The sequence below is a fragment of the Hypomesus nipponensis genome, chromosome 14 (assembly GCF_054491055.1).
Source record: "Hypomesus nipponensis isolate SF chromosome 14, ASM5449105v1, whole genome shotgun sequence".
Classification (NCBI taxonomy): Eukaryota; Metazoa; Chordata; class Actinopteri; order Osmeriformes; family Osmeridae; genus Hypomesus; species Hypomesus nipponensis.
The window spans coordinates 21,153,648-21,174,023 of NC_140374.1; the positions used below are offsets into that span (position 1 = coordinate 21,153,648).

The 20,376-nt window shown below is 48.2% G+C and overlaps 2 protein-coding genes across 2 annotated transcripts in view; one reads left to right on the forward strand and one right to left on the reverse strand.

Annotated features, from left to right (window-relative positions):
• Positions 1-14,940, forward strand: part of tjp1b (tight junction protein 1b) — a 30,682-nt gene extending 15,742 nt beyond the window's left edge. The window contains 21 exon segments of the mRNA XM_084671697.1: positions 1,681-1,814; positions 2,525-2,630; positions 3,078-3,228; positions 4,193-4,301; positions 4,541-4,760; positions 5,236-5,420; positions 5,526-5,621; positions 5,707-5,789; positions 5,965-6,175; positions 6,351-6,451; positions 6,544-6,894; positions 7,232-7,459; positions 8,597-8,962; positions 8,965-9,456; positions 9,582-9,673; positions 9,910-10,125; positions 10,375-10,502; positions 11,155-11,644; positions 11,932-12,149; positions 12,356-12,499; positions 12,908-14,940. Of these exon segments, the coding sequence (XP_084527823.1) occupies positions 1,681-1,814; positions 2,525-2,630; positions 3,078-3,228; positions 4,193-4,301; positions 4,541-4,760; positions 5,236-5,420; positions 5,526-5,621; positions 5,707-5,789; positions 5,965-6,175; positions 6,351-6,451; positions 6,544-6,894; positions 7,232-7,459; positions 8,597-8,962; positions 8,965-9,456; positions 9,582-9,673; positions 9,910-10,125; positions 10,375-10,502; positions 11,155-11,644; positions 11,932-12,149; positions 12,356-12,499; positions 12,908-13,002 (4,216 nt within the window). The 3' untranslated portion in view covers positions 13,003-14,940.
• Positions 14,941-16,116: 1,176 nt separating this feature from the next.
• slc27a2 (solute carrier family 27 member 2) lies at positions 16,117-20,152 on the reverse strand. The gene is made up of 10 exons (XM_084671638.1): positions 19,576-20,152; positions 19,124-19,333; positions 18,868-19,026; positions 18,598-18,722; positions 18,141-18,335; positions 17,947-18,037; positions 17,351-17,549; positions 17,150-17,247; positions 16,902-17,032; positions 16,117-16,662 (listed from the first exon to the last, which is right to left on the reverse strand). Exons 1-10 carry the CDS (start codon positions 20,045-20,047, stop codon positions 16,486-16,488), a joined length of 1,857 nt encoding a protein of 618 aa, XP_084527764.1. The 5' UTR covers positions 20,048-20,152; the 3' UTR covers positions 16,117-16,485.
• Between the last annotated feature and the right edge of the window lie 224 nt (positions 20,153-20,376).

Below are 20,376 nucleotides of genomic sequence, written 5' to 3' on the forward strand. Positions count from 1 at the left end.
GGTGAGGAGGGTTCATGTTCTTGATCCAAATAAAATGTTCTCGTCGACGTTGAGTTTCACGTGGGGAATCACTGCTTGTTCTACCCCGCTGGTTTACGTGATATTGCCGTAATAACAATCTGTGACATCAATTATTGAGTGCCTTGTCTTTGGAACGCCTCAGGGTTCCGGGCCCACAGTCACAAAGGATCTGGCCTGTGTGGGTGTAACATGATCTCTGGGTCTGTCCAACACCGTTTTCAGCGTGAAGACTGCATGTTTGGCACAAAGACAATTTGGCTTTCTAACAATGGGCCAAAACAAAGGGCTGTTTCTGACGGTCACGGATGCTGTTCGCCCTGTGCTCTTCAGTCGAGTCGTTGCTAGGACTCCTGACATCTGTACGTGTGTGTGTCAGTCTGCTTGTGCCTGTTCTGCCAGTTTGTCTGATTGAGGTCAAAACTAAATTAGGATTTCTTAGGACTTAACACCATATTAAGATACACAGTCCTTTTTTTATGCCTGCCTTATAAACGATGCATGTAGGAAAGCGGTCTTTTGGCTCAGTGACATAATAGGGAATTGAGAGAGTTAGGGTTAATGACAGAGGGGAGAGGTCAGTCTAGATTGATTTATCTGGGCTTGATCTGTGACCTGTTTTCCCCAGTTCTGAGTGGTTGGCAGTGAGGGCAGGGCCTCTTCCAGGACATGTTGAATAAGCGGTTTTCTTCCCCAGCTTGTATTAGCTCCTTTACAGGAGCTGGGATGCTCAGCTCCACACTTCCACCCGGTTAAACAAATGTGTGTGTGTGTGTGTGTGTGTGTCAGAGAGTGAGAATCCATCCAAAGCACACACACAAACACACACACAGACTCACTTCCCCATCTTTGCTGTGACAATGCAGTCATTTGGGAGTGGAGTTGTGTCTGTGTCCAGTCATGCAGCTGGGAGGTTGGAGGTCTGATGACCCCAGGACCCCAGGCTTCCTGCTGGTCCTGCTTCCTGCTGGTCCTGCTTCCTGCTGGTCCTGCTTCCTGCTGGTCCTGCTTCCTGCTGGTCCTGCTTCCTGCTGGTCCTGCTTCCTGCTGGTCCTGCAACCTGCACCTAGCACGCAGAGCAGTCAGCTAGCAAAGCTTGAATTTAAAAAAAGAAAATAAAAATACAATTGGATGGGTCTTAGAGTCAAAATGTCTTCAGAGAAGACATCAAAGAAATGTCTTGGTGACCTGAAATCAGTCAATTTGACCTCAGTGTTAACAGCTGGCTTTTAAGGTTGAGCCGTTAGTGGGTCTTTGCCAGAGCCACCCAGTGAATTTCACCTGGAGGACAGAATCCTCTCTTCGGCGCTTCAGATAAGCCGCTCTATAAATAGACTACAAAAGAGAGGGAAAAACTGAGCGGTGACCTTCGCGACCGCGGAGACGCCTCAGACTCAAGCAGCTACCCTCTTTTCTTCAGGACTCACACATCCACTGCAGTTAACAGAGCTTGGAGTTCACATGGTCGGCCTGTGTTTCTAGCTGTGCCTTTTGGTTTTGTTTTCATAATACTCTCAGACCTGGGCCTCCATCATCCCTCTCTCTACAGCTCCAATCTGTTCTCTTTTCACCCCTTCTCCAAATAGCAAAACAAACAAAATGTAAGAAATGTACAGCATATCTTTAAATATATATATATTTGTTGTTGTTGTGTGCTTGTAGTCACAGGAGTCGGGAGGATGAGAGGATCTCTAAGCCCATCCCCATGTCAGCCAAGCTGGCCGAAGAGCTTCCTATCCCCAAGCCCCAGGAGCCGTCCGGGGGCCGTGAGGATAAGCTGCTCCCCCCTCTCCCAGGTCAGAGCCTCATCGCACCTTCAACACGCTTGCATAAATCACTGAGACCACAAGTGCGCCATACAAACTCAGTAGGCAAATACTCGGAATACCCATATCGACAGTATCTACGTAATTCTTGTTTCCTGGTGTTTGCTACAGTAAATACTGCATGTTCACCCCCATGACCTTGTCAAGGCATTCGTGTTCTAGCGAAGCGGTGGCATGTAGTGGAACGAAGCACCAAATGGAGCAGCAGTAGTCTGAGCTGTGTTTAATAGCCAAGCCACCAAATAGAGAAATTCAAAGTCCTGCTGAGCTTGGCTGAGATCGCCTGAAGTTAAAATGAAAACAAACAGTGTGAGCTGATTGGCTCTGACGTTCCTTCCCCCGCCTACAGCCCCCCGCTGTCTGTTATTTTGACCTTACTGCTCCAGACACACATCTCCCCTCCCCCCCCTCCCGCCCCCCACCTCCTCAGAGAGCGTTCTGGAGAGGAGGGTGACCCCTATGCGTGTGTTGTAGAGAGTGTTTGCTTGTTTTCAAAAAGGGGATTATGGTTTTGGAGTGCATTCAGATTTTGCCAATGATGTGTAGCTAATAGCTATAGGTTTCAGGACAGGGACCAGGGAACTGCTGGCACGGCTCTGAGGAGCCTCCGGAGTCTGGACACAGGACACAGCCTCAGTGCACGTGGTCTTTAACAGGTCTGTCCTTGTCCATCCCCCCAGAGCCCAAGCCAGTGTATGCCCAGCCCGGCCAGCCTGACGTGGACCTGCCCGTCAGCCCCTCGGATGCCCCGGTACCCAGCGCCGCCCACGACGATAGCATCCTCAGGTACGTCCTCTCCTCAAGGCCTCAGTTCAAACAACCTGCGCCTCATCTGACTGCAGGATGTGCCCATGTAGAGATTCTGCTGATAACCTTGCAATGTCAACCAGTATCGATACCAATGCTTTCCATCTTTTTTTTTCTCTCAGTAATTTACACTCAAAACTATGTAATTGGGTTATTAAATATGTATGAATCTATTAAAGTACATTTCTCAAACTGTGTAAAGGAAAAAAAAGTTGAGTATGTAAATGTCAACCTTTAAAACTTCATGCCAGCTTTTAAGCTTTGTATAATCATGCATTTAGAAAAAGTCGGATCACAACAGCATTAACGTCCATGTTCGACAAGTGTCAGTGGTATTTTTTTTTTTTTTTTTACAAATAAATAGGCAGTTACCCATCGTTCATCACTATGACCTAACCTTTGTCTCGCTGTCCCCCGTGTCCCCAGGCCGAGCATGAAGCTGGTGAAGTTCAAGAAGGGAGAGAGCGTGGGTCTGCGGCTGGCGGGGGGGAACGACGTGGGCATCTTTGTGGCCGGGGTGCTGGAGGACAGCCCCGCAGCCAAGGAGGGTCTGGAGGAGGGGGATCAGATACTCAGGGTGAGACACGAGAGTCACAGCCGCACGAGAGTCACAGCCGCACGAGAGTCACAGAGATGCGCGAGTCACAGAGATGCGCGAGTCACAGAGATACAGGAGATACACGAGATACACGAGTTACAGCCGCACACGAGTCACAGGCACAGAGAGATACACGTCGGCCTTCAGTCATCCTCGTCCAAACGACATTACAACTACTAACTAATTTCATTCCTGCTTGCAACCGAGTTTCACCCGGGGAGCACGTCGGAAGAAATCCAATCAAGTTTTCCAATTGAATTCAAGCAAGAGGTGGACGAAGTGTGATGTTGCCTACGCCAGCGAAACGTGCACAAACATTGCAAAACAGCAGCCTAAGCAAAGTGGGCATCAAGGATCAACAAGACGCCACAGAAGGATGATTGTGCGACGTGTTGTTTAGCTTTACCATGAGTGGTTAACTGTGTATTTACCACCAGCTGTGCTTTTATCCCCGAGCTCTGCTCGCAGCTTCACTGGGACTCAGGCCTCCCCAGATTCCTGCCTTCCTGAGCTGGTCTCCTAGCAGTGCACAGAAACACAGACAAAACAGCCTGTTGGCTTCCTGTCCTTTCTCCGTTTGTCCCGGCAATACATCGTCTCCTGTCCTCCTCCACTGAGTGATGTGTTACTGCCTTAATCCTCTAACTGCCATACAACTCTGTGTTTTATAGTCACCATGGTGATGCTGATGTCGGAGGGCGGTTATGTAAATGTAAAGACGTGTTGGCAGTGTCTCGTATTTTTTTTTTTTTTTTAACAAAATTACAATTTACTTGAATTCTTTACATGATAGCCTTGAAATGTGTGAGAAGCTTTACCTGTATGAGGTATTTTTCCAGCATGCATGTCATCTCTACTCTCCACTTAAGGGCAAAAATGTCCCGGAACTTCCTCTTGATAAAGAATGTCACTCTAAACCTGCTCATCTGCCTCCTGGTCGTAGGTAAACAACGTGGACTTTGCCAACATCATCCGAGAAGAGGCGGTGCTGTTCCTGCTCGACCTTCCTAAAGGTGAAGAGGTCACCATCCTGGCCCAGAAGAAGAAGGATGGTGAGTTTGGAAGCAGACAGGCTGCTAGCAGGAAGTGGCCACCTGTCTGCGCTATCATCTGGAACTGTAATCTAACTATAATAAAATAAAATGAGCAATAATAAAATACTAATAACATGAAATAATAAAATAATAAAAAATAATAATAAAAAAGTCATAAATAATACAATAAAATTATAATACAAAATAAAATGTCTAACTGTAATCTGTAACTGACCCTGGTTGCCTTTCTTGTCCAGTGTACCGGCGGATCGTGGAGTCTGACGTGGGCGATTCCTTCTACATCCGCACCCACTTTGAGTATGAGAAGGAGTCTCCTTACGGCCTGAGCTTCAACAAAGGCGAGGTGTTCCGCGTGGTGGACACCCTCTACAACGGCAAGCTGGGATCCTGGCTCGCCATCCGCATCGGCAAGAACCACCAGGAGGTGGAGCGAGGCATCATCCCCAACAAGAACAGGTAACACACACAGACACACACGCATGTGCAGCTATGGCAGTTCATCCAGTGAATGTCTACCATTAGAATCCACTGTTGAATGACGTTGGAACAAAATTCTCCTCTTGTTCAAAGTCACACTGTCCCTCTCAAATGTATTTAACCAAATTTGTTATGATAATCATTGCTATGTAAGTGCCTCAGTGTTGGCAGTGTTGACTTTTGCTGCGCCAAGTTTACAGCACAGACACATTAAGGTGTATGCTAAGAGCCTCCCTCCCTCCCTCCCTCCCTCCCTCCCTCCCTCCCTCCCTCCCTCCCTCCCTCCCTCCCTCCCTCCCTCCCTCCCTCCCTCCCTCCCTCCCTCCCTCCCTCCCTCCCTCCCTCCCTCCCTCCCTCCCTCCCTCCCTCCCTCCCTCCCTCCCTCCCTCCCTCCCTCCCTCCCTCCCTCCCTCCCTCCCTCCCTCCCTCCCTCCCTCCCTCCCTCCCCCTACAGAGCAGAGCAGCTGTCTAGCGTGCAGTACACCCTCCCCAAAACCGCGGGGGGCGACAGGGCTGACTTCTGGAGGTTCCGCGGCCTGCGCAGCTCCAAGAGGAACCTGAGGAAGAGTCGGGAGGACCTGTCAGCCCAGCCCGTCCAGACCAAGTTCCCAGCCTACGAGAGGGTGGTTCTGAGAGAGGGTGAGGCCCGGCCACACGCCCCAGCTGCTGGCTCTTCCTTGAGAAGCATGTTGAGGTTTTTAAGGGAAGGTCACGTGACGTCTTGCTTGTTTTTTTTCCGTACAGCTGGTTTCCTGAGGCCTGTGGTTATATTTGGGCCGATCGCAGATGTCGCGAGGGAGAAGCTTGCCAGAGAACAGCCTGATCTGTTTGAGCTTGCAAGTGAGTGGCCCTGCAGCCTTCCAAACAGCTGTGTATAGAGTATGCATGTGTTTTTTTTTGGTAACATCTCTGTCCATGTTTCCAGAGAGTGAACCAAGAGACGCGGGCACAGACCAGAGGAGCTCTGGAATCATCCGTCTTCATACCATCAAGCAGATCATCGACAGAGTGAGTCGGCCTCGACACACACACACACACACACACACACACACAGTCTTGCACATTTTGAACCCCGTCCTTTCCCCCAGAAATGGAGCTTGTGCCTTAGATATTAAGCAGCCATTTTCTTATCTTTTTTTTTCCTCCTCCCTATGTCCCTCTTCCTTCCCTTGGTTGGCGGCAGGACAAGCATGCGGTGCTGGACATCACACCCAACGCAGTGGACAGGCTGAACTACGCCCAGTGGTACCCCATCGTGGTGTTCCTCAACCCCGACAACAAGCAGGGGGTGAAGAACATGAGGACCCGACTGTGCCCCGAGTCCAGGAAGAGCGCCAGGAAGCTGTATGAGCGCGCCCTCAAACTTAGGAAGAACAACCACCACCTGTTCACGAGTGAGTGGGAGGGGGAGAGAGGGAGGGAGGGAGAGCAGGATGAGGGGAGGGAGAGAGGGAGGGACGAGGGCAGGATGAGGGGGAGGAGAGGGATGGGATGGTGTGACCTGTGACTTGGGCCCTATGTGATACATGGTGACAGGAAGTGATCCTTCTCTCCTTCCTCCCCTCTCAGCCACCATCAACATGAACAACATGAACGACGGCTGGTATGGAGCCCTGAAGGAGACGACCCAGCAGCAGCAGAACCAGCTGGTCTGGGTGTCCGAGGGCAAGGTGACACATCCTCCTGTCTCTGTGGGCGGTGGTACTGTGAAAGGGGAGCTCCGTTTCTGGGTGTCTGACTGCGTTCTGTCCTCCCTGGCCAGGCGGACGGAGCGCCCGAGGACGACCTGGACATCCACGACGACCGGCTGTCCTACCTGTCGGCCCCGGGCAGCGAGTACTCCATGTACAGCACGGACAGCCGCCACACGTCCGACTACGAGGACACGGACACGGAGGGCGGGGCCTACACCGACCAGGAGCTGGACGAGACCCTGAACGACGAGGTGGGCCTGCCCACGGAGCCCGCCATCACCCGCTCCTCCGAGCCCGTGCGAGAGGACCCGCCCGTCATCCAGGACGCCCCCGGTTACCCCGGCTACCAGCACCCCGTTCAGCCCGACCCCGCCAACCGCATTGATCCTGCTGGGTTCAAGATGGCCGCCCCACAGCAGGTAACCTGTAGAGCCAGTGGGTCAAGGGATGGCCAGATCTCACCGGTCCGTTTTCTCCTGAGACCGTCTGTGTGTGTGTGTGTGTGTGTGTGTCATATCGAGGTTTTAATGAAAAACGTAATGTGTTTTTCCTCCAGTAATCGATCAATTCTTGTTGTATTACATCTTACGTTCTTAGCAAACCTTTCCACATTTCTCCGGGGCTTGTGTTTGTGTGTGAGGGGGGGTTGATTGTGCTTAAGATGAAGGAGGCTGTGAGGAGGGGAGCCTGCAGTAGATTGAGTGTGTGTGCTCTTGGCAGCCTGTCTTATAAATGTCTCTTAACGATACTTCACAGCAAGACGAGACTGAGGCTGCTCTGGTCATGCCCTTGCCCCCCGGGGCCTCAGCAGCGCCCCCTGCTGTTGAGCAGCCTGTACTGCTCGAGGGTATGAGCCCAGATGAGGCTCCCACTGGAGCGCCAGCTCCTCAGGCCCCGCCCCTTAGCAGCCCCGCCCCCGAGCTAGTCCCGCCCCCACCACCACACGAACCCCTCCCGTCTGGGCCGCCCGGGCCAGAACCAAAGGTACCCGATGCTGCCTCCCCAGCCACCCGGAGCAGGGTCCCTGGCCCTCGCCCTGCCCTGCTCCGCCCAGCCTGCTCTTGTGTAACTGCCTGTCTTCTCGCACACGCTTCCCACCGGCTCTCTGCATGCCCCGCCCTGCCCCGCCCACGCTGTGAGCCCACTGTGTGGCTCTGGCCCCCCTCTCCCCTCCCCCCCCCTGCCCCCCCAGGGAGAATGTGAACTTGGGACGGGTCCACACGCACCACAGTGGGCCGGGAGGGCGGGGCTACCAGGGGGCCTGGTGCCTCTGGTGTGTGTCTGGCCAGGATGAGGACCACCAGAGCCAGCCCTAACTGTCGCCTCTTTCCTCCTTCTGCATGGCTCCTCGTGGGATCTGGGTTTCCTTCCAGCTTCACTTCTCTGTAGTCTGACCTGCAGTAGCACCTGCAGTGGTGCTGTAGTGGTGGATGTCCTGTCTGTGTCCACTGTGCCAGTCGTCATAGTCGCTTTAGACGCAAACTGAATGTTTCGGTTGCATGACAGAAGCTAACCTGCAGACAGTAATACTCACTCTCTTGTCTAGCAATTCTCCCTATGGAAAAATGGAAGCGTGCATTCTAAGCACCACAGTCTGTGTACCATTGTAGTTGTGTCATGTAGACTCTCACAGGCTTCTTCCATAGGAAGTACTGTTCCTACTTGATGTGCTGTCTACAGGCTACACATCACACGTTTGAAACGAAGCCTTTCAGAGATGTCAAATTCATAAAATTGTGTCCTGATAATCCGAACCCTGTTCAGCATTTAGTGGACATTTACATGGATGTGTTTGTTCATGGCTGAGAGGCATCTTGTCAAACATGCATTCAGAACGGGTTATGAGTAACCCGACATATCTGCTTGTTAATATGCACTGTGACTTGTGTGTTTTCATTAGAAGTGTATTCATATATAGCATTATTAACCTATTTGTATGTTTGACTTTGTAAAGTTTGTGTTTCTGCGACGTAAGAAAGAAGCAATTGGCCCCATGTGTTGTTTCTGTTAACCTCAAATTTGAGGATTGAATTAACTGAAAAACGTTTCAAGCTTTTGAGCTTCATCTACTTTAATGCAAAAAAATCTGATAACTGTTGAACTACCCCCCCCCCCCCTCAGATGTACAAGAAAGATCTGTACAGCATGGAGGAGTCAGTGCGTGTGACCCATGGGCTGAAGCCGTCCCTGAGCTACAGTCACCAGCCCTCGTACCCTGACAAACAGCCATACCGCGACTACGACCACCCGCCTTACGGATACAACGCGGGCGGCGGCTTCGCAGAACCAAAGCCTCTCAACTTTGACTCTCACCTGCACCACTACGACGACCGCGTGCCTCACTACGATGACCAGTGGCCCCCCTACGACCAGCATACCTCGCCCCAGCCTCCGGGCTACCAGCCGGGCCCCCAGCAGCCCCCCCTGGGCTACAGCCCCCGGCCCCCCTACGAGGACGGCCCCGGGAGAGACTACAGCCCCCCCAGCCACGCTACGACGACGCCCACCCGGTGGGGTACGACGGCCGGCCACGGCACGGCAAGGGGGGGCCCGGGCGCTACGACGAGCCCCCGCCCGCCGCGGGGTACGACGCCCGCTCACCCTACGAGCCCGAGAGCCACAGCTTCCCCATAAACTCCCCCCGCTCTCCAGAACCCCCCAAGCAGTATTACAGCGACTCCGCCTCACGGCCCCCCTACAACCCTGGGCCTCCTAACAGGGGCTACAAGCCAGGGATGCACGAGCCCGTCATGAACTCTGAAGCCCCCCTGCCCCCTCCCAAACCAGAAGCACTGTCCTCGCCGGGAGAGCCGGGCATGTCCGCCGGCCCTAAGCCCCTCCCCCCACCGCCGAGGGCAGAGCCTGAAGACGACCCCGCCATGAAGCCCCAATCGGTCCTGAACAGGGTGAAGATGTTTGAGAACAAGCGCTCTGTGTCCGTGGACCGGGCCAAGGACGCGGGAGACGCCACCGTCCTCAGAGTAGGTCCCACATGTGATGAGCTGCATACAGGATATGAAAACACTTACCAATACTAGGGGAGGGGGAGGGGGAGTGGGGGGGGGGGGTGTTGAGAGACCTAATCGATCCTTTTCCTCTGTTTCAGCCCGCCGATGCTCCCAAACCTGTAATGGCGCCCGGGCCAGTCCTCAAAGCCAACTCCCTCAGCAACCTGGAGCAGGACAAGTCTACATACAGGTATGTCATCAACACCAGTGTCCACACACACTGCAGCGCTGGGTGAAGGACGCTGACTCTGGGTCCATCCATCACTGCCTCAGAGGGCCCCCTGGTGGACAGAGGCCACTTAGCAACAATGCAGCAATGGCTTGAGGACAGGCACGGGACACTGCAGGAGAACCCCCAGAGTGTTTGTACTGTGTTGGTGGTGTTGTTCCTCGCCATGCCTCTCTCTCACCGCCTCTCTCCTCCAGGGGCCCAGAGCCTCAGAAGCCTCAGTCCAAACCTCTGGATGAGGCGGTGCGCTCCAACCACTACGACCAGGACGAGGACGAGGAGTACTACAGGAAGCAGCTGTCCTACTTCGACCGCCGGAGTTTTGACAGCAAGGCCATGAGCCAGCCTGGCCCGGGGGTCAACCGCTTCCATGAGCTGGCCAAACCCGCCCAGCTCACCTACCCTTACAATAGGTACCAACGTAGCTTACGCTAAATCAAATGTTCTGTATTGGTATCGCTAAGGGGCTTAGAGCCTATGGTCAAATTGGAGGATCCCACTAGGGTAAATTTGGTTGCAGCCAAGTCAAATGTAAAGGAAAATAACATGAAATGTGTCTGATCCCCGTAATGAAGAAGCTCTCGAGTGAATGTGAGACTGCCCAGCCCTCTAGCGTGCGCTTAGACTAATACCTGGTGCACGTGCACCTTTGTGTGCGGCAGGGCGGAGTCCGTGGAGAAGGTGAGTCCTGTGGAGAAGAGATACGAGCCCCTGCCTCAGATCAGCCCCTCCTCCCAGTACGGACCGCCCACCCCACCCAACACGCTGCCCAAGCTCAGCGCCAACGAGGGTGAGCTTTTTCCACCCCACCCTTAGGCTCCACCCACATCTAAACAGCATGGATAGGAAGGAGTTTTCAGTGAGGCATGGCTTCTGTCTTCCCAAGTTCAATAGGTCACTTTGTGGACTTGGCAGACATCTATAAATATATATAAACATGAAGCGCTCAGAAAGAGATGTTAGGGAGCTAGTTGTACCTTGCAGTATGAGTCATGATAATGGCATGTGTTTACATACCGGGATAAGAGGTGCCCTAGAGGGACATATTCCATGAAAACTATATTTGTACTTGTTTACATCATGGTATACAAGTCGTTCTGTAACCTATCCACTTCATTCATGTGACCACCAAACACCAGGCATGGGACCAATGATTCCACGGCCGTTACAAATAAAATATTCTCATCAAACCTTTTTATTGATAGTCTTAGTTTTCCCCTCGGTCATCTGTTCTCTCTTTCAAGGAAAACATGAACAAGCAGTTGAGAGTCGCTCTGATAGCTGGGCGACAGCCTTCATGAGCTGTGACAGTGTGTTTTGGGACTTGAACAAAGGCTTTGTGTGCTCTACTGAAAGCATCTCTGTATAGTTACACGGTCCACTGAGGCAGTTTGGCAGTTCTCATCTGCGTCTCTTGACTGTCACCATCTCTCTGTTTCCAGTGAACTCCCTGCCTGATGCCCTCTGCTCCCCCAACCCCAAACTGGAGGTCGCCCTACGGCCCCCAACCAGGGAGGACCCCCCCCAGGGGAACTACCTCTCCCAGAAGTCCCCCGTCAATGGCACAGACGCGCCCCCCAAAACCCTGGGCGCCCCCACCCCCACACCCACCAGCTACAACCGCTACATCCCTCGGCCGTACACAAGCTCGGCCCGGCCCTTCGAGCGCAAGTTCGAGAGCCCCAAGTTCAACCACAACCTGCTGCCCAACGACACGCAGGCCAAAACAGAGCTGGTCAGCAAGCCCAGCCTGGTCAACAACAGCAGCAAGCCCAGCCTGGTCAACAACAACAGCAGCAGCAGCAAACCTCAGCTGTCCCCGCAGCCCCAGGACCACGACAGTGGCCTGGACACGTTCACTCGCACCATGGACAACAGGCCCAAGTACCAGCACAACAACGTTAACGCCATCCCCAAGGCTATCCCTGTCAGGTAAGGCTTAAGGCTGCTGGACGAGGCTGAGGGCTGGATGCGTGGGAGCTGGTTCTAGATGTGTCTCATGTCCTCTGTGCATTACACTATATCTCCCCCACCACCCTCCCCCTTCCTCCCCTCTCCCCCACCACCCTCCCCCTTCCTCCCCCCTCCCCCACCACCCTCCCCCTTCCTCCCCTCTCCCCCACCACCCTCCCCCTTCCTCCACCCTCCCCCTTCCTCCACCCTCCCCCTTCCTCCACCGTTTTGATGGATTGCTTTTGCCGTCCGCCGCTGTCCCTTAGCCCCAGTGCGCTGGAGGATGACGAGGAGGATGAAGGGCACACGGTGGTGGCCACGGCCCGGGGGGTCTTCAACTGTAACGGAGGGGTCCTGAGCTCCATGGAGACGGGCGTCAGCATCATCATTCCCCAGGGGGCCATCCCAGAGAGCGTGGAGCAGGAGATCTACTTCAAGGTGTGCCGGGACAACAGCATCCTGCCCCCCCTCGACAAGGAAAAAGGTCCGTGCCCCGCTATCGCCCTCCGCTGCTTTGAGTCGATGACAGCAAGCGGCCCTACCAGACAAATCTCCTTCCAGACTTTGTACCATCCGATAGCATCTATATACACCACGGATTGCTCCACAAGTCTATTCAGACGCTGTGTAGTGATATGATGGTGTGTGTGTGTGATTGTTCTCACAACGTGTGTTGGTCTCTCCCTGCAGGAGAGACTCTGCTCAGCCCCCTGGTGATGTGTGGTCCTCACGGACTCAAGTTCCTGAAGCCCGTGGAGCTGCGCCTGCCTCACTGTGCGTCTATGACCCCTGATGGTTGGTCTTTTGCTCTAAAATCCTCCGACTCCTCGTCGGGTACGCTGTCCTCTCTCTGTCCTTTTTGGGGTCTTTGGGAAAGGCTGGGTGATTAATGATCTGATGCAATGAGGGTCACGAGAGATTACGCTTCATACACACTTGAATGCTCTCATCTTCCGTTCTCCATATTTCCATTGCATGCCCTTACTTTCTTTTTTTTTACGGGATTGTTCGTCAGTTTGTCCTTTTCAAATGTATTGTTTGGTGGAAGTTCACTCAAGTTTGTGACTTTTTCCTTCACAATCAGAGAAGGTACACTCACTAAAAACAATAAGTACACATACACACTGCATTTATCAGTGCTGATATTCTAAGGTTCAAAAATTATATATTTCACGAATCATTTTAAATAAGTTGTATTCTTTTTAAGGTCTGGAGGTCACTTTTTACTCCTCATCCCTGCAGGTGACCCCAAGACTTGGCAGAACAAGTCTCTTCCAGGAGATCCTAACTACCTGGTGGGCGCTAACTGTGTGTCTGTGCTAATCGACCACTTCTGAAGAGGGCAACAGCTGGTCTGTTACTGAATGTGAATATCAGGGGATCGCCGTTGCCCCCCTCCTCCTGTGACCCCCCCCCCCTCCCCTCCCACTTCCTCGGACCAGAGCAGTGGTGGTCTGCGCTGCTTGATGAAGATTGAACTTCTCTCTCACATTGTTTACTGTGCCCCCCCCCTCCCCCCCCCCAAAAAAGATTATAAAATAAAACATTACAAGGAGTGGGTTGGAGTCAACATGGAGTGGGAGGAGTCAACATGGAGTGGAAGGAGTCATCGTGGAGTGGGAGGAGTCAACGTGGAGTGGGAAGAGTCAATGTGGAGTGGGAGGAGTAACGTGGAGTGGGAGGAGTCAACGTGGAGTGGGAGGAGTCAACGTGGAGTGGGAGGAGTCAATGTGGAGTGGGAGGAGTCAATGTGGAGTGGGAGGAGTCAATGTGGAGTGGGAGGAGTCAATGTGGAGTGGGAGGAGTCCAGCTGTTCCCAGGGCTGTGCTCTTTTTCTTTTAGTTTTTTGGTGCTTTAAGGCAAAAAATACAAATAAAAACAAGTTGTATAAAAAATTGAACTGTTGTTGGAATGCATGACCCGTGCCACAGACTGAATAATCTCATTTTGACATTTTTAGCCAATTTAAAAACTATAAAAGAAGAAAAAAACAGTCTGAGCGGTGCAAGAAAGGAAGAATCTTGAAATTTATTTAATATTGCTATGAGAATTGTACTTATGCACTCACAAACAGAAAAGTTGGTATATGCAAAACTTTTTTGTTTGTGAGGTCTGTGGTCATGCGTTTCTTTCTTGAAGGATCTTTAAAGACTTGTGAGATGCTCAGCCTGTCACAAGGGTAATGAAGGACGCAGGCATCATGAAGATACTGTATAAAAATAATGAAAATAATATACTATATGAAGATGGATGTATTGGAATTGGATGTCCCTTGTTTGTTCCCTATGGGCTCAATGTGTTTAGAACTGATCTTTTGTAGCTGTTTTACCGTAGATAAATGTACTGACTTGATTTACCAACTCCTGCTGTCTAGAGATCTATGCATGTGCTATGACTCAGGTCCAGAATCCTGCTACTACTAAGTTCAACACATTAAGTCCCATCTTACACTGCAAGCAGTGATGCCTTATCTGCATATAAACTTTTCAGTAAAACTTAAAAACATCTGATCTTTTTAAGTTGTAGAGGTCAATTATGAAAGAAATAAACAGTTGTCTGCATTCTTAACTCATTATATCAATGAACTTGGATTTAGCACACAAGAATAATTGAGGCTGATGAAAAGGTATGCTTTCTGTTACTGCTATGCATATGAAGTCAGAGGAAATACAAAACACTAGAAAATGTTACAATTAATTGTGGCTGTACATATTGCTAGCATATGGCCTTGGTTCTCTGTAAATGAACTTTTGTACATCTTTGTTATTTTGTATAAAAGAGGAAAAATGTTTCTTAAAAAAGACAAAGCAATTACATTGGTTATGTTTATATTCTGGTTATACCCCTGAGCCTTGGAACTGATCTAAGCAGTAATAAATCCAACTTTTCTACCACATATACACACTACTTAAAGGCATTTTTAACAGTCAGAAAACTTTTTATTCTTATTTACAAAATAGAAAAGTGCTTGGTTTAAAAGATCTGTACTCCAGAGGGGTCTGCTTTAAAGAGTCGGCCCTCCTTTGTTTGTGATACTGGATGCTGTATTGTGTGCCCTGAAATGTATTTTTGTACTAATAGACAATTTATTATGGCACATCAGTACTATTTTCTTTTGATATGATAACACTGCTTTAATCCAACACTAGTTTCTTTTCCTGTTTGGCTGGCATTCTCTTTATTTATTTTTTATTTTTGTTCAATGTTTTTCTTTCCTTTGCAACACATTTCTAAGTATACCACTGTATTAATAAATAAAATCATTTTTAAAGTAAGACATGGTTTCCTGTGATTGTTTTTTGACATTTGGCGAGAGTTTATTTGGGGGAGAAATTTCATTACAGTTTCTGCAGCACGTATATAGTGAGTTTAAAGGTGTCTTTTTACCCAGACGTATCACAACCCGACATTGTGAGAACTTACGATAGGTGGTAGTCTATATGGAAACTAGTCTCAAACATTAAATATAGTGTACAGGTATATCAAAAACCCACATTGTTGTGGTGTAGGCCCTTGTTCTCAACCCACTAAACCACGGGGTCCCCCAAAAATTAAAGGGTTCGATTTTGCACTAAAAAGAAATACATTGTAAACTGGAATAATCAAATCCAAGATCCAAACAAACTACATTGCTACTCTATTAATTTATTACTCAATTACTACCTCTAAACATAAAATAAAAATATAATAGAAAGAAAAATACTGATACTGATATTTATATATATGTAAATGTTTTCATTGTCATAAATACAGGAGTCAGATGGCTGAGCGGTGAGGGAGTCGGGCTCGTAATCAGAGGGTTGCCGGATCAATTCCCCGCTGTGCCAAATGACGTTGTGTCCTTGGGCAAGGCATTTCACCCTACTTGCCTCGGGGGGAATGTCCCTGTACTTACTGTAAGTCGCTCTGGATAAGAGCGTCTGCTAAATGACTAAATGTAAATACAGTACATACTGCTTATGGTTAATGTTATATCATTTCTTTCTCTTTTATTATTAGTTGACGTATAAAGCCTTTTCAGAGCTAAACTGAACTGATATTTAATAATTTTCTAGTAGTATCTTTAACACTTTGGACACAGTGTGTGGTTTAGGTTTGTGAAGGCCTATCATTTAGGGTGAATGACCCCTATGGTTCAAAGGTTCAACTCATAGAGCTACATCAAACAAGGAAGCAGATATCACCCCTCATACATGCTTCCAGTTGCTGTTGTCAGATACTGTGCTATAAAACATTTAAATAACACTTTTGCCACCCATTCACTGCACAATGCTCGGGTACTTCTTAGTAGCAGTCTAGCAACATGGGTCTGCTGCCTAACAAGTGATCAGTTATGGATTGAGTTTAAATGATTATCTATGCAGGACACAAATGCTTAATAATGTTGATACTTGTATGAGAAAACGTGGGTATCTTGTAACTTTAGCTTAAGTATTTGACAAGAATCAAGCTTTTGTTTAAGAATCAAGTTTTAATAATCATCTGATAAGTACAACATACTGCATACGTAAATGTTAGTTTATCAATATTAACATACCATATGTTTAGCTTCCATAGGATATTACACAACTATTGTTTTGCAATCAAAACAATCCAGAAACATGTATTGTTAAGCATAACCATCATATACTGTATTTACTTTATGTTACATAATCAAATCTATCCCTGAGATTAGTTGGCCATCCTACTTGTCGCCATGATTACAGTTTTATCATTCCCTGTTATGAACATGAAAACTACTAGCTGACATGGATCATTACCCATGTCAACAATAAGTTTTTTTAATTTACTGTTTATCGTACATTTCAATCACATTCTGACTACAACTTGATCTCCCTTGAAGCAATTGAGGAGTATATCTCTTCAGTGAGTGGAACATATGTTTTTTTATCAGAATCAAGAAAGTACAAACGATCTTGGATGGTAGATGGGTTGAACCCATCCTCTACCAACCTCACCTTCTTCATCTTGAACGTTCCAGTCATCTCCAAAGAGCTCTAGAAAACAAATGGTCCTTTTTAAGCAAGGAGTACAAAGTTTTACTGTACTCATGGTGCAAAAACAGTCGCACGTACAGTTGTTTGGAAAAGTGATTTGCAAAGAATACATATAAATGTGCACTATATATTAGAGTACTATTGTGATATGACACAAAGCAGTACTAATTCCACAACTAAAACAATCAAGTGTATAGAGATTAACTACCAATTAAAATCACTTGCACACTTGACTTCACCTGTATTCTTATGAACCGTGGTCTTGCGTAGGCTGGGAGGTAGTTAGCGACTGTCTTGAAAGTGTCATCATAGTCGAATTCTTCCCCCTCCTCTAATATTACAGCTGCCATGCCTATCCTCCCTTCATGTCCTTGAGAGACAACATAACCACAATTAAAAAGCATTGGACACTGTAACAAACTGTACATATACAAATAGAAAAACTAGTAAAAGAAAACCCCCCCCCGAAATAAAAATATGTATTTACCTTCTACATGTACCCCATATGCATTAGCCTGTGCGATGCATTTAACCATTGTAAGAATATCTGCCACTTCCGTTGTGGCAACATTCTCCCCTTTCCACCTAGAACAGGAACATTCGCAGAAATGACAGACGTCTCACCTTATCCCATTCTATTGGTCAATGTCAAATCAGGGAAAACAATTACACCTGTGAGAAAACCTACCTGAAGGTGTCGCCAACTCGGTCCTGGAAGTACACAAAGCTGTCACTGTCTATACGAAGCAAGTCCCCAGTGTTGAAGTACAGATCTCCTTTCTGCAGAACATCTCTCAGTCTCTTCTTCTCTGTTTGCTGCTGGTTCCCAGCATATCCAACAAAGGGAGATCTCTTGGTCACCTTTCCAACCAAAAGCCCTGTCTCACCTGCAGAAAGAAGGCACAAAGTCCTTATTCCATTTGAAACTAACGTGGGGGAAAAAATTGCAGTGAGGAGAAAAGATCAAATTACATTTGATTAAACATGGATGTGAAATTGTAACAACAACACAGTTACCATAATAACAAAAACTACCCAGCAGCATCTGACTAACCTTTGGCAGCCTTAACGCACAGACCCTTCAGCAGCATCTGACTAACCTTTGGCAGCCTTAACGCACAGACCCTTCAGCAGCATCTGACTAACCTTTGGCAGCCTTAACGCACAGACCCTTCAGCAGCATCTGACTAACCTTTGGCAGCCTTAACGCACAGACCCTTCAGCAGCATCTGACTAACCTTTGGCAGCCTTAATGCACAGACCCTTCAGCAGCATCTGACTAACCTTTGGCAGCCTTAACGCACAGACCCTGGGCATTCCTCACAGGTTCTTCCTTCTCAATGTCAAACTTGATCAAAGTGTAGGGAAACAAGTACTGAAAAACACAATTACATAAAGGTTCCTTTTTATCAGTAACAGCCAGACAATTATAGATAAGGAAATCTCTTAGTTAATACCGTTGTTAAGTAACTACCCACCCTGTGGAGAAAGTTGACTCTTCCCACTACACCTATCTTTGTTGTGTAGTTGATAAAGCCAATATTTCCTTCGGTGGCAGCATACAATTCCCTGACGTGAATATCACCAAATCGCTTCAGAAACTCAGACCAGATGTCTAGTCGGACACCATTGCCGATGGCAATCCTTACTTTGTGGTCCTTTTCATTGTCTTTCTGAAAATAGAACAGAAAGGTTGTCTCACTTTGAGGGTCAAAGACAATACATTTTGACAAACATTTTAACGTCTGTAACAAAGTTAATACATTTTGCAAATTAATTAACCTTTTCTAGGTCATTAGATTTTCCACTACAAAAATGACATAGCTTGTGCACATACTTTGAGTACCTTGTCTGAGGAGTACTATGATTAAAAATACTTTCATTCAACTCAATCGTACACAGGTGTGACATCTAGAATAGACTTGTTAACATTACCTTGGGTGTATTGCAGAGGTAGCGCATGGTTTCACCTATGTATTGCATCACTGTTATATTGTGCTTTCTGCAGTCTTCCCAAAACTGAGAGGCCGAGAATTTTCTTCTCAGTACAACTGTTATGCCTGTGTAAGAAACAAAAAATATAATTCTAACTCATTTTGTCTGATTCCTTCTTAGATACATATTTGTTTATCTTAGATTCTCTGCTATGAAAATGAAACAGTCGTGTATTTGCAGTTTCACATGGAAGATAGTAAGTGGTTCTACCTCTTTCAATGGCACCAGACAGTCCGATGAGGAACCCAGCGCTGTGATAGAGGGGCAGGTTGATGTAGAACACATCCTCTGACGTCACTCCTGATGCAGCCTGGATGAAGGAAGCGGCCCAGACCCTCTCGTGAGTGACCAGGGCTGCTTTCGGTAGCCCTTGAATGAAAAAAAAAAGAAATGGCAGTGGTTTCAAGTTAATCTGTGAGGGGAAACCCAAATCAATCTTTTACGAAGCGCGCAGCATGTTGCATACCTGTGGTCCCAGAGGTGTAAATATAAAGAGCGGCACTTCTAAAGGTGACATTTGACCTCAGGTTGGGTGACAGAGGCTCGTCTGAGGCCTGGGAGATGTTGTCTGAGAGGGCATGGATGCCCTCTACGCTGCACTCCTCTGAGAGCAGGTACACAGAGATGCCCTGCTGCCTCAACACAGGCAGCACTTCCTCCACTGCGCCCTTCAGCTCTGCAAAGACAGATGGGCCTTCAGCTCTTGTAACATCGTGTCATTGAGCAATTCAGCACGTGGTGGCCTATTTCACATTCCTGAGCTCTTTATTTACTCAGGTGCTGACAATTCAATACAGAATTGCAAGAAGTAATTGGCTTCGCTTTATATGCCATATCAGTTTAGGCATATGCCTAGAGTAATTTCATATCGTTTCATAACAGTGCAAAACTATTTAGAAGTGGAACTCTGTTATTTACCTGCCGAAGCAATGATCACTTTGGCCCCGCAACATGAGAAACAATGTAAGAGTGACTTTGATCTGATGTTGAAGTTCAGGAGTGCTGCTGCACAGCCCAGTTTGGCCAGGCCCAGCCATGTCCAGGCAAAACATGGCTCATTCCCCAAGAACAGAGCGACGGTGTCCCCTTCTTTTAGACGGGCGTGCGTTTGCAGCGCTCTGGCGACTTTGTTGCTCTGTTTATCCACCTCCGAGTATGAGTGCGCTTTACCCTCAAAATGTATAAAAGTTTTGTTCGGATGTTTCTTCACCGCATCCAAAAAGCAGTCCAAAATACTATAGAACGGTTTCCTCTTGTATTTTGCCAATCTTATTCCAAGTACAATACATTTCATTATATACGAAAAATCTTGGCCAAAGTATGGAAACCATGTTCTCAAGAAAACAGGCAAAATTGCAATGCCGGCTAATAACGTAAACCAAATGAGCATCTTGGAAAAAAATAATTGTCGCTACGACTTTACAGTTTTAGACTTATTATTACATTTAACTATCCGAATTGATTACGAAGTTCAACCACCCAGTAAGACCTGGGATAGCGTAGTGGGCGGTAGACTTCGCAAGGTCCCTCCCTCCTCCCTCCCTCTTGGTTGCCAGAGTGCATTTCAATCCACATTTACACTATTTTTTCTTTCGTGTTCATTCTCTTACAGAGAATATACAGAACAGAATCAGCATCAAATGTTGTCTTTTATGATTCGTTTTATGTAGGCTAACTATGCCCAAGATAATTTTCCTGCATTAACTGCATAGTTAACTG

Coding starts and splice junctions, on each gene's coding strand:
- slc27a2 (XM_084671638.1), bottom strand. CDS start 20,047: ATGCTCATTTGGTTTACGTTATTAGCCGGCATTGCAATTTTGCCTGTT. Junction 19,027..19,123: donor TTACACCTCTGGGACCACAG/GTATGCAACATG, acceptor TTTTCATTCAAG/GGCTACCGAAAGCAGCCCTG. Junction 16,663..16,901: donor CACGGTTCATAAGAATACAG/GTGAAGTCAAGT, acceptor TTTGTTTTCTAG/AGCTCTTTGGAGATGACTGG.